General features: G+C 51.5%; 1 protein-coding gene across 1 annotated transcript; it reads left to right on the forward strand.

Annotated features, from left to right (window-relative positions):
* Positions 1-7,685: 7,685 nt before the first annotated feature.
* ASCL1 (achaete-scute family bHLH transcription factor 1) lies at positions 7,686-9,805 on the forward strand. The gene is made up of 2 exons (XM_038154370.1): positions 7,686-8,437; positions 8,628-9,805. Exon 1 carries the CDS (start codon positions 7,759-7,761, stop codon positions 8,413-8,415), a length of 657 nt encoding a protein of 218 aa, XP_038010298.1. The 5' UTR covers positions 7,686-7,758; the 3' UTR covers positions 8,416-8,437; positions 8,628-9,805.
* Positions 9,806-11,812: the final 2,007 nt, after the last annotated feature.

Genomic DNA, 11,812 nt, shown 5'->3' on the forward strand with positions numbered 1-11,812 from the left:
TCTTTGTGCACCCTAAAACTGTGCCTGTAGGGTAGAAAGTCATTTCTGAAGTGATCAGCAAGCCTGTGGTATGGGCTGGCAGGTCAAGATAGCGAAATGTGATGCACACTAAACACACTGGATCCTGCTCACATGGCAGTAGGATGGGGCAAGGAAAGGCAGAGCAATGGGGGAAAGTATCCCCAGTGATTGCCAGCAGTAGAAAAACTACTTAGTTTTTCTAAAAAAAACCTACTTAGTTTTTAACTACTCAGCCAGTAAATTCATTATGGTAGCCAGTATTTTGTGTCCTGTGTTTGTGCAGCACAAGGCGCAGCCTTATCCATGATAGGGAGACTGAAGGCCACCTTGGAAAAAAAATAACAGTGAGAACTCTGATTATAGCCCCTGTGCAGGACAAGACAGACTCCAGAAACTAATCTTGTTTACTTTCCCCACACACCATGCCTTGCCACCTGGTATATTTTTCAGTGAGATAAACTATTCTTTCCTCTGTTTGTGCCTTCCTCTTTCTTTCCTTATTCCTTCTCTTTTCACTAATCTTTAATCTCTCTTTTACTTTGTTATGGCTTTTACATGCTTTTGGTCTTCATTCCTTCCCTTTCTCCATCCCTTTTATCATGTGTCTACTCTACCCAACAGCAAGACAAAGTGAAATTACAAATACCTAGAATACTGCTCATGCCAAATCTTTGTAATCATCTATTTTGCCTCCTAGCCCCTGCTTTTTTGTATTTATTTTGCAAGATCACTCTCACCCTTGATGTTACACAATCATAGTAATATCACCAGTCTATTACCACCAGTCCACTGTTTGATCAGTCTGCGCTGTCAGAGGTTGCCTGGTAGCAAAAGGCACTGGCTGAAGGAAACAAAGTTCCATCTTGCTGGGAGGAATTCCCAAAGCTCTTGTTTTGGAGCAAAGTGGTGCGTGGGGGTGGGTGAGTATGTGTGTGCCCAGTGATGTTACTCTTAGGAATACGCAGTTGCACCAGCATCTGTTACCTTGGGCCATTTCAGAGTCCAAACTGCTGGAGCTTCCCTGTCCTCTCTGAAGTACTACTTCAGTGTACCAAGCATGGGTTCATCCCCCTTCAGTGACACTGCCAACCAGGTTTTCCCACTTGGGTTTTAAGCTTCCTCATGTGCCTTATTCCCTGGCTGGTGTGAGCAGCTGGGCTTTTAAGTCTCTTAGTCCTGCTCTGGGCTTTTGCTGCTGCACGGAGCACCCCCTCTCCTTTCAACAATATGCAGATATGCACTGATGTTCCACCTTGCCTTTGCCTAAAAACACGTGTTCTCCCCCCAAAACACACTTCCTTTGGGTACACCCACACACATGCACACACCACATGTAGTCCTTTCTGGCTGTGCTCTCAGCCACAGCTCACAGGGCTCTTTGCACTGAAGTTGGCAAGCTCCCCTGGCCGGCACGATGCGAGTTCAAGGGGCCACGGACTTTGGCTGCTTTTCAGACTGCTCTTTGCCACCCATTTGCAGAGTGGCGGCTTCCCTGGAGCTGTGAGTCTTTGTGTCTGGGCAAGGATGTCCCTTTCTGTGCCAGGACACTGGGCCTATCCTTGGCCTGCAGTTCCCTGCTTCCCTGCTGGTTCAGGATATCCCAGTGCATGTGAGGGTACAGTAAGAAGTAGAAGGGGAATTTTCCAATGAAAACAGAAGCTAGTGGAAAAAATTCCGAGATGAGGATTCCACTAGTATCATAGGTCATTTGTGTGTGTGTGCATGAGAGGGGGGCATCCCCCTTACCAACGTCGTGTATGCATTTACCAGAGATCTCAGGGTGCTGTAGCTCTCCCTTACACCCCAGACAGACAGCATATCCTCGCACGTCCCTCTGCATCGTGCTGGCAAAGCCACCCAGCTGTGTCCCCTCTCACTGCAGAGCCGGGCTCCCCGAGACCTCAAGGCTGCACCCCATTCCTCTCCACCCGGATTTCCCCGGCTCCTTCACTCCTGGGCGCGGGTGGCCGGGAGGTGGCACTGTGTCCTCACGGCAGAGGCGGCTGGCGCCACCGGGGACCCCGGCTGTCCCCGCTGCCTGCCCTCCCCGGGAATAGCGGGGGATCCGCTTCCCAGCCTGCGCAGGCATCACCCAAACCTCTCTTACCCCTCCTGCCAGGGGACCACCGCTTCTGAGGAGCCGGGAACAACCCACCCCCCACCCAAAATATTCAGCTCTCCAAAAAGTGGCGCTGGGGGTATGCGGGAGGGCAGCGCGGTGTGATTTATCCCCTGGGGCTCTGACAGACGCACAACTCGTGGCCGCACAATGGGGCCACCCGGCAGAGCCGGCAGCGAAGGGCTCCGCTCCGCTCCGCGGAGGGCAGGGGAGCAGCGGGCGGCACCGCCCGGCGGGACCCGCGGGAGCTGCGGAGGGGCAAGCGGGGCGGGACCGCGGGGGGAAAAGCTGCTTCGGCGGCTGGTTTGGGTTTGGGGTTTGGGGGGGGTTGTTTGTTTGTTTGTGGGGTTTTTTCTCTTTTTTGGTGTTGGTTTTTATTCTTGGGTGGGTTTTTTTTCTTTTTCTTTTTTTTTTTTTTTTTTCCCAGCCCTATATGCAAACTGTCACTTCAGGTTAGCACAAGACCTGATGTAGCTCATTAGCATGAGCTGTATCTAATACGCTTAAAACCTCTAATTATTTATTATGCCCTAATTGGCAGCCCAAGAAATGTCTGCAAAGTGATGAGTGTTCATCCCAAGACGCCTTTCGAGGAGAATTCAGCAGTGTCCCTGGTCAAACATCGTTTTTAATTCTTCATTGAGGCACAGGCTTTATTCCTCTTGTAGACGATACAACACCAAGAAAACTCGAACTTGCTACCCTGATAACCTTCTCCACTCTGGGCAGGATGGTCAACAATTAATCAAGAATAAGGTTTCTTGGTTAAGTTCTTATTTCCTTAAAGGGATGCTTCAGAAGAAGCATTAAACTTTATCGACTATGCAAAAGTGCAAACACACATTCCTTAAAAATTACTTACCCAAGGGATCATGCCTTTTCAGGAGAAAATCTCTTTCCTGACTTCTGAAAGTTGCAAATGTTGAAAATTATATTCACATGGAAACTGTTTCAAAATAAGTTCAACTCTCTGGGGCTGACCCCCCCACACTCCACTCAAAGTGCCTTTTTTTTTTTTTCCCTTCCAAGTCTGTATTATGTTTCTTCAGGCAGCACCAACTATTTATTTATCTTTATTCTTTCTCTCTTTCTTTTCATTCATTATTCTCTCTCCCTCTCTTTTTTTTCCCCCTTTCCTTGTGTGTGTGGCTTCTCGGTCTGATCTGTAGCTTGTTACCACCCACTGCACGCTCTCTCCTGCAGCCGAGGTGTTTCTATACAAACTTCAGCGTCCAGTTGTCATATTAATTATTACACTGAGTAATGACTGAAATAGTCAAAATAAGGGGAGACTCAAGAGAGCTTTTTCTTGCTGCTCAAAGATTCAGCAAAGAAGCCTTGCAACAAAGCACTAATTGGTCCCCAGAAATACTCTGACAAGGCATGGAAGATAGGTTTCATAAAGCCCAGCAATTGTGAAGGGGGAAAAGATCCTTGAATAGACCCCACGCTTCTTTTCTAAACTCTCTTGCTGAGCAAAAAATGGACTGCTTCTTGAATACTGGACTGATCTTGAATGCTATACCCAGCAGAGAAAAAAATGCACCATTTATTGTAAGTTTTTTTTCCAGCTATTCATGTGTTCTATGTGGAGAATAAGCTGGTTTTGTTTACCATGAAAGACCTTTTACTTTATTTTCACTCTTGGGGGGGAAGCTGGAAAGGCGAGGGGGAGGGCGAGGGGAGGGAGAGAAACACATGTGCCCAAATCCAGACGAGCTGCCTACTGTAACAAAATGGAGTGTAACAAATCCTACAGAAGTCCCGAATGTATCGATTCTTTGAAGATCTATATAGATTAACGACTTTCGTTCTGCTTTTCCAAGACAGCATTTAATCATAACGTAAATGGCCTTTAAAAAAGAAAAGAAATGGCAAGGGGGAAAAAAAAAAAAAGCATACCAGAGCTGGTTTTTTTTTTTTTTCTTTAAAAAAGGCAAGGACTTCAAAAGGCCTCATGAGTATGGCTACAATTTAGGCACACAAAAAAGTCACTAGAAAATAATGACAGTTGTTCAAGATTTAAAAATAAATAAATAAATAAATACCAAAATAAAAGCGCCAAACAAAAATGGCAAGGGCTATTTATCATTATATTAGAATTAAGAATTTTAAGGTGCAGGTGCAGGACTTTGCATAGGAGTGGGTGGAGGCGGGGGACCTTGGAACAATATTTATTCTCTAGGAATCTGGTCCCTTACTCTGAGCGGTGAGCACACAGAGGAGCTGGTGAGATTGGAATTACCTCAGGCATAGCGGGTGAGTTCGTTCCCCGGTGGCAATGGGAGGAAAGAGAAAAGGGAGGAAAAGGCTCTGCCCCCCTCATCTATCCCCCACACAAACACACACCATGACCCAGGGTAGCCAAATGGGTACAGGGCCACAGAGGCACAATTACATGAGTTACACTTGGTGACCTCTGGGACTCACAGTTTTTGCCTTTTTAAGAGCCCTCTGAGACTGGAGAAGAAGGGACCCAGAACATCCAGTCTTATTCTGCCACTTCCCGGAAAAAGGGCAGGAATGTCCCTATGTGGTGTTTCTACACCCGTTCTGGAAGCAGGCTGATCCAGAAAAATTTGTCTGTTTAAATATATATATATATAGTTTACAGGGCTAAAATTACTTTGATATTTCTGTTAGCACTTCCCAAAGTCATAATGCAGAGCTGGTGATGCAACAACTGCTTCCAGCGCAGTCTGTTCTGACATCAGACAAGGGATGTTGAACAAACCATCCAGGAGACCTGGAACTGAAATAGGAGAGCTCCCCATACAGGATGTACAAACAAACACTTTATACTGCTAAGGTCTGGCTGTCCTGCCCAAGAGTGGATAAAATAAGTTAAAACATTTCCCATGTGATGAGACAGTAGGCTAGAAGTCAGACACTGGTCAGTGATCAGTGAAGAGGCCCCAAAATAAACATGACCACACAGAACTACTTCACATTTTTCCTCACACGTGCTGAAAATCTGGCATGTTTAATGTGACGCAGCATTAAAAGCTGACATGTTAAAAAATTACACAATTACTAGCTAGCAGGTGCACATTGAGGTTCCCCTGCTTAGCCCTTTTTTAACTCACACGCACAGCCAGGGTCAGAGATCCAGTGGCAGATGAGAAGAACTGATTTTTTCAGCTCTAGACTGCTGTAATTGAGGTCAAAAACAGTACAGGGCTTACTTTTGCAGTAATTTCCACTGAAACCTTAACATGGACTGTGCAGGTCCCCTTCTTCCATGCTTTGGAGCTGGTGTGAGTACCAGGGATTAAAGCCACCTACCAGGGACTTCCTAGAGCCATAATATCACCATGGAAAGGCTGTCATACCATGGCTCTGCTCCTTTTAGTGGATTAGAGAGTACACACATCTGAGTTTACAGAATGGAAAGGTGCAGAGAGAAGTGGAAACGAGACAGAGTAGAAGGTAGAAAATGTGCTAAAGATTTCAGAAATACATGGATATGTGGAAGGCAGGAGGGCAGGGGGAGAATGCCAAGATCAGCATTCTCCAGTGCTGAACCTGGTCATGCCTCCCAGGCTGCCTACACCTCTGCAGCCCCAAGGGTCAGTGTGACCCCCAAAGAACACCAGCCTCAAACTCTCAGCACCTCAGTGCTGCTTTGCCTCATTTGGTCCTGAACCACAAGTGAGACTTCACCTGAGAGCAGTGATAATTTCCCCTGCATAGGCCAGGTCCATCCCGACTCCCCAGTTACAAGCCAATGCCATTGCCTGCTTGGAAAGCTGGTGCTCCACTTCCACTTTGCAGGGTGCCACGGGAGGAGCAGGGGGTCAGTGGCTTCCCCGGGCCCAGCAAGCAGATTGTGTGGCCTGGGAAATGGGATCTGGCAGTGAAGGGTGGGCTGGCTCCACACCTGCCAGCTCTGCCCAGCACACCCCTACTTTATGAGGCGAACCTCCTCCCTACCTGCGCTGGACCGCCCGCCTGGGACGTGCCCAGGAGTGGCTTGTTCTTTCTCCCCTGACAGGCTGACCCCGTGGTGATCAGCATTCCAGAGGGGTAATTCGAGGTGACTTCTCCCGAGAAGCCTCTACCCTGCTCCGCTCTCAGCCGCCCTCCTCCTATCACCCAGCCCGGCTCACCCGCGCTTGTCTCTGGCTAATAGAGCCATCAGGCGGTCCCGGGGCGTGTGCGGTGCCGGGCACACGCTGCTCCGGCCGCTAGAAGCGGGGCGGGGGGGACGGCAGCCCCCGGCGGTGGGGCTCGGACACTCATGGAGCTCAGCACGGCAGCGCTCGGTGAGCGGAGAGAGCGATACCAGGCTCCCGGTGCTCTCTAGGGACAAGGAGGGGTCCCGCACACGAAGTTTCCCTGAACGCGCCGCGTCCCGCAATGGCAAGGGCGCTCGTCCCGCGGGCACCGCTTTGCCTGCCCACGCCACGGAACGCCTCCGTGCCTACGCATCCCGCACCGCGGCTCTCCCCCCCTCCACACCCCGGCAGGTGCCGCTGAGATGGCCCCAGCAGGGGATGCCCCGCACACCCTGGGGCTTCGCCGGGAGTCACCCGCTGCCTCTCCCTCAGCGCGGTCCGCGCCCCGTCTCGGACGCCCCTCGGCGGGCAGGGCTCCCCCCGTCCCTGTCCCTTTCCCCCTCACGCTTTCCCGCCCCCGCACCCCCCCCTCCTCCCCCGCGGCGCCCACGCGCGCCGCCCCCGCCCCGCCCCCGGCCCGCGCGGCGCCCCGGCGCGGGTGTTTGCTCAGGGCCGGGAGCGCGGCACGCGCCGGGCGCACGCACTTGCGACAACAAACCCGCGAGCGGCGGGGGCGGCGCGCGGGGCGGGGGAGCGGCGCCGGGGGGCGGCGGGGGGAGGCGGGGCCGCGCGGCCGCCAGCGCGTGTGCGGCGGGGGCGCGGGGGCTCGCGTGTGCGTGCGTGTCTGTCTGTCTGTGTGTATGTCTGTATGTCTGTGTGTCTGTCTGTCTGTGTGTGTGTGCGTGTGCGTGTGTGTGTGTGTGCGTGTGTGCGTGCGTGTCCCGCGCTGAAAAGGCGACGGCGCTCCGCGCACCGCGGCCGGCAAAGCCGGGGAGCGTGGAAGGCGCAAGAGCAGGGTGTGCGTGTGTGTGAGCGCGGGGGGTGGCGGGGGGAGGTTTGTCTCTGTGAGTGTGTGTGAGAGAGAGTGTGTGTGTGTGTGTGTGTGTGTGTAGGAGAAGAGGGGGGGGCGAGCCCCGTCCGCCCCTTATAAGAGACACAATCCTCAGCCACTTTTTTGCAAAAGGGGCTTTGCAAAGCAGCCTGCGCACACGCGAGCGCCACGAGCCTCCCCGCGGCCGCCGCACGGAGGGCGAGAGGGAGGGGGGCGGGCAGAGCCGCCCGCCGTCCCCGCCGCCCGCCCGGCTCCGCCGTCCGCTCCCGTCGGTCGCTGCTGTCCCTTTCCCCTGCCGTCTGTCGCCTAGCTCTTTTTCTTCTTCTTTTTTTTTTTTTTAATTTTAAATTGAACGTCGCAAGTTTTTCCTTTTTCTCTTTTTGATTTTTTTTCTTCTTCTTCTTTTTTTTTTTTTTTTTTTTTTTTTTTTTTTTTTTTGTGGTGGTGGTGGGGGGACGGAGACCGGCCGTCACTCGGGCGCCCCCGCCTCGCAGGACGTCCCCTCGCCTATGGCCAGCGGCAGCCCCGCCAGGATGTCCAGCGCCGCCGGGCAGCCGCCCTTCCTGCAGCCGGCGTGCTTCTTCGCCGCGGCGGTGGCCGCCGCCGCCGCCGCCGCCCCTCCGGGGCCGCCCCCGGGGGCGCCGCCGCCGCAGCTCAGCCCGGCGGGCGGACAGCCCTCTCCGGGCGGCAAGCCCTCGGCGCCGCGGGCGGCCAAGCGGCAGCGCTCGGCCTCGCCGGAGCTGATGCGCTGCAAGAGGAGGCTGAACTTCAGCGGGTTCGGGTACAGCCTGCCGCAGCAGCAGCCGGCCGCCGTGGCGCGGCGCAACGAGCGGGAGCGCAACCGGGTGAAGCTGGTGAACCTGGGCTTCGCCACGCTGCGGGAGCACGTCCCCAACGGCGCTGCCAACAAGAAGATGAGCAAGGTGGAGACGCTCCGCTCCGCCGTCGAGTACATCCGCGCCCTGCAGCAGCTGCTCGACGAGCATGACGCCGTCAGCGCCGCCTTCCAAGCGGGCGTCCTCTCGCCCACCATCTCGCCCAGCTACTCCCACGACATGAACTCCATGGCGGGCTCCCCCGTCTCCTCCTACTCCTCCGACGAGGGCTCCTACGACCCGCTCAGCCCCGAGGAGCAGGAGCTTCTCGACTTCACAAGCTGGTTCTGAGCGCCGGCCGCGCTCCCGGCAGGTGGGTAGGAGCCCGCGGAAGGCCGGGGGGACAGCGGGGGGACAGCGGGGGGACGGACGCGGGGCGGCGGGGCCGCAGCCGCCGGGGGAGGGGGCGCAGCGTGTCCCGCGGTACTTACGAGCGGCTCCGCGGCCCGACGCTGCGCTGGTCGCGGCGTGGCTCTGATCTCCTCTTTCTTTTATTGTTACAGGACAGTTGCAAAAGGGAAAAAAAAACCACAAACCAACAAAAACCAAAAAAAAAAAAAAACCCACACAAAACCAGATCACACACAGAGAGACAAAAATCCACGCAGAAAAAAAGAACCTGTTGCGTTTCCAGTTCCCCTGCCGTCGGAGGGCGGTGCGGGCACGTCTCTCGGCGGGCGGGCACAGCGCTGCGCGCCGCGGGGGCGGTCGGGGCGGTCGCCCCGGGCCCCGGAGACCGGCCGGCCTTTGCACTCCGTCGCACTGCCACGGACTGCGCCCCGGCGGAGCGGCTGTCCGGCGGGGGAGCCCCGGGCCGCGGGAAAGGGCGCTGCGCTCCTCGGCCGGCGGAGGAGCTCTTCTTCTTCTTCCTCCTCCTCAGCAGAAAGGTGGCCCATCTCCGCACCTCGCCGCCGGCGCGGCCCTTCAGAGACTGGCGTTCATCACCTGTGGACAAAGTTAGTTTCCCGATGTCTGTGGAGATGCTGAAGTTAAGCTATGCTGTACTCAAAGAAGTCCCTGGAGCCCCATCTACCTTCCGTCTCCCCGTGCCTCTCCCTCCCCTCGATCCAGGCTTTTCCTCTCGTTTCCATCATAGAATGCTTCCAATCTTTTTTTTTGTGAATTTTTTTATGATAAGAAAATCTATTTGTATCTATCCTAACCCGGTTGGGGATATATTAAGCTATTTTTGTACATAAGAGAGAGAGAGAGATTTATAGAGGTTTTGTACAAATGGTTTAAAATGTGTATATCTTGATACTTTTTTTAATATGTAATGCTTATTACCTCTTCATGTTTAGACTCGTAGTCAACGTTACCTTACAATTGCCATTTTTGTATGTGGTTTTGTAAAGGACTTGGATTTCCTCCAGATGTACTTTAGCACCAATGTGTCTTACTTTATAGAAATTTTGTTAATGTATTAATAATGTCATTAAACAATGTTCAAAGTGAACAAAGTTTATGCAGCTATTGTCCAAACACAAAACGGTAGCGATTTGTTCTCATATGCTGCCTTTTGGGAAAAAAAAAAAAAAAAGAAAAAACAGACAAGCAAACAAACAACCCCCCCACCACCACTGCCTTTTCTTACTGTTTTATTACAAACTGACAAAGGTCCTGTATAACCCTATTTTATACAAAGTAGTTTCGTAATAAAACTTTTTTTTAATTAAAATGATCAGCTGCCTACCGCATGCAATTTTTTTTCCCTTTCTGCCATTGACAAGGATGAATGTAAGGACAGAATGTTAATCGATGTTATGCCGGAGCTAAGTTGCATATGAAGTGTTTGTACCTGCTGGATGTAACATATATATCTTTATCTATCTCTATATAAATATGCAAAGATCTAGCGCTATCACCATTGTTTCCTTGCCCTTCTGTGTTGCAAATGTGTATCCAAATCAAAAGGAGAGGGGATGATTAATGATTGCATTGTCCTTCCTGAAATCACTGCACATTACAGAATTCCTCCTAAAGCCCAAGTCTTAAAAAAAGAGGGCGCTGCATCCCGCGTTTCGGGATGTGGTGTGACCCTGTCCTCCTCCGCGGCCCTGACCCAACGGGGCAGGAAAACGCGGGGGATGGCGCAGCCGCCGCCACCCAAAACACGGGGCGCTGTGTTGCCTCTGCGAAGACTGGCTGGGTAAATAAAACCCTCGCGGGGAAGACGGGCAAGCGACAGAAGGGAGATAAAATTAAATAAATAAATAAAGTAGTAGAAATCGGTGGCAGCGTAGAGCTATTGGTCTTTCCAAACTTGTTATTCTGCCCAAATAGCGTGATCTGCCTGTAAAAGTACCCAATTACCAAGACTCAAAAAGAAATTGGACTCTTCCCCCATTCCCTGCTTTTTTTTTTTTTTTTTTTTTTTTTTTTTTTTTTTTTTGGCTAGCCTGCTTGTTGTCAGTTAGCAAGGACGTGACCAGAATTCGCCTTCTTTTCGCCTGGCTCCTGCATCGCTTGCAAATTCAGTTTGCGTGCACCAAGCCAAGCGGAAAGCAAAGCTCAAAATGCATCTTACCAAAAAAAAAAACCAAAAAACCCAAAAACCAAAAATCCCCCCAAAAACCAAAAAAAACCAACAAAGACTGGAGAGAGCCAGTGTGTTGTACGGAGTTAAAAAGAAAAAAAAATAGTCCGCTCCGCTACAAATGTGCCGTAGAGTTGCGAGGGATGCTCTATTTTTATAAAAGAGGAGGGAAAAACTTTGGTGGAGGAGCCCGGAATTTTTCCTCTGTGTGTGTATGTGTACCTATATATATATATATATATGCACGGAAGCATATGCATAGATGCATACATACACGTGTGTATTCCTGCATTGCTTTTCAAGCATACACGTTTGCCCCTTCGCCTCCTCCCCCCACGCCCTGAAATGATCAATACGTGATTTAATCGCGGGGGGGGAGGGAAGAGGAGGGGGAGGACGGGACGGGAGGACGGGACACGGTGGGGTCACGAAATCCCTCATTACTTTAGCACAAACACTCATTGTTTTAACCGCTCGTGGAACTAATGTTTAGTTATGAAAATAATAACCGTTATATGCCGCCGTCCGCTCTCCCTTTACAGCATCTCCCTTTTTATTTACCCACTTTTGCAAGTGTACAGATAAGGTATGCAAAGAAAGTGTAGCGAGTAATTTATAGCTATGAATATAACATTAGGATAATGTTTCATTCTGTTACAAAGGCGAAATTTCTCTTCCTTGTGTAGACAGGTGTTCTTTTTTGCTCACTTCTGAATAGTAAATATCCAGACTCATTAAACTAAAGGCAAAGTTACGCTGTTGTTCGCTACAATGTATAAGACAGGCTCAGAAATTCACCACCTCCTCCCTCCCTTTTCCCCTCAGCCCCCTCCAGAAAGAAAGAAAGAAAGAAAGAAAACACACACACACAATTTTACTGAAGATAGGGAAAGGGCAAAGCAGGATTGGGGTAAATCTCATTACATCTGCTCTAATCGCTTAGCAACACAAAGCCTTTTCTTGTATTAGCGCGGAGAGCCTTTCAGCGCTGCCTGACAGACAGTATTCAGTTAGCATTAGTAAACTCCATAAATCAGGGACTTCTTTGGGCGCAGTATAAGTTTTAGAACTACTCGGGATTTGGTTGGGGGTGGGGGAAGAGGAGCGGAGAGGGGATATGCGTGCGGATGAAGGCTGCTTGGCCACGGATTT

The sequence above is a fragment of the Motacilla alba genome, chromosome 1A (genome assembly GCF_015832195.1).
Source record: "Motacilla alba alba isolate MOTALB_02 chromosome 1A, Motacilla_alba_V1.0_pri, whole genome shotgun sequence".
NCBI classification, from domain to species: domain Eukaryota; kingdom Metazoa; phylum Chordata; class Aves; order Passeriformes; family Motacillidae; genus Motacilla; species Motacilla alba.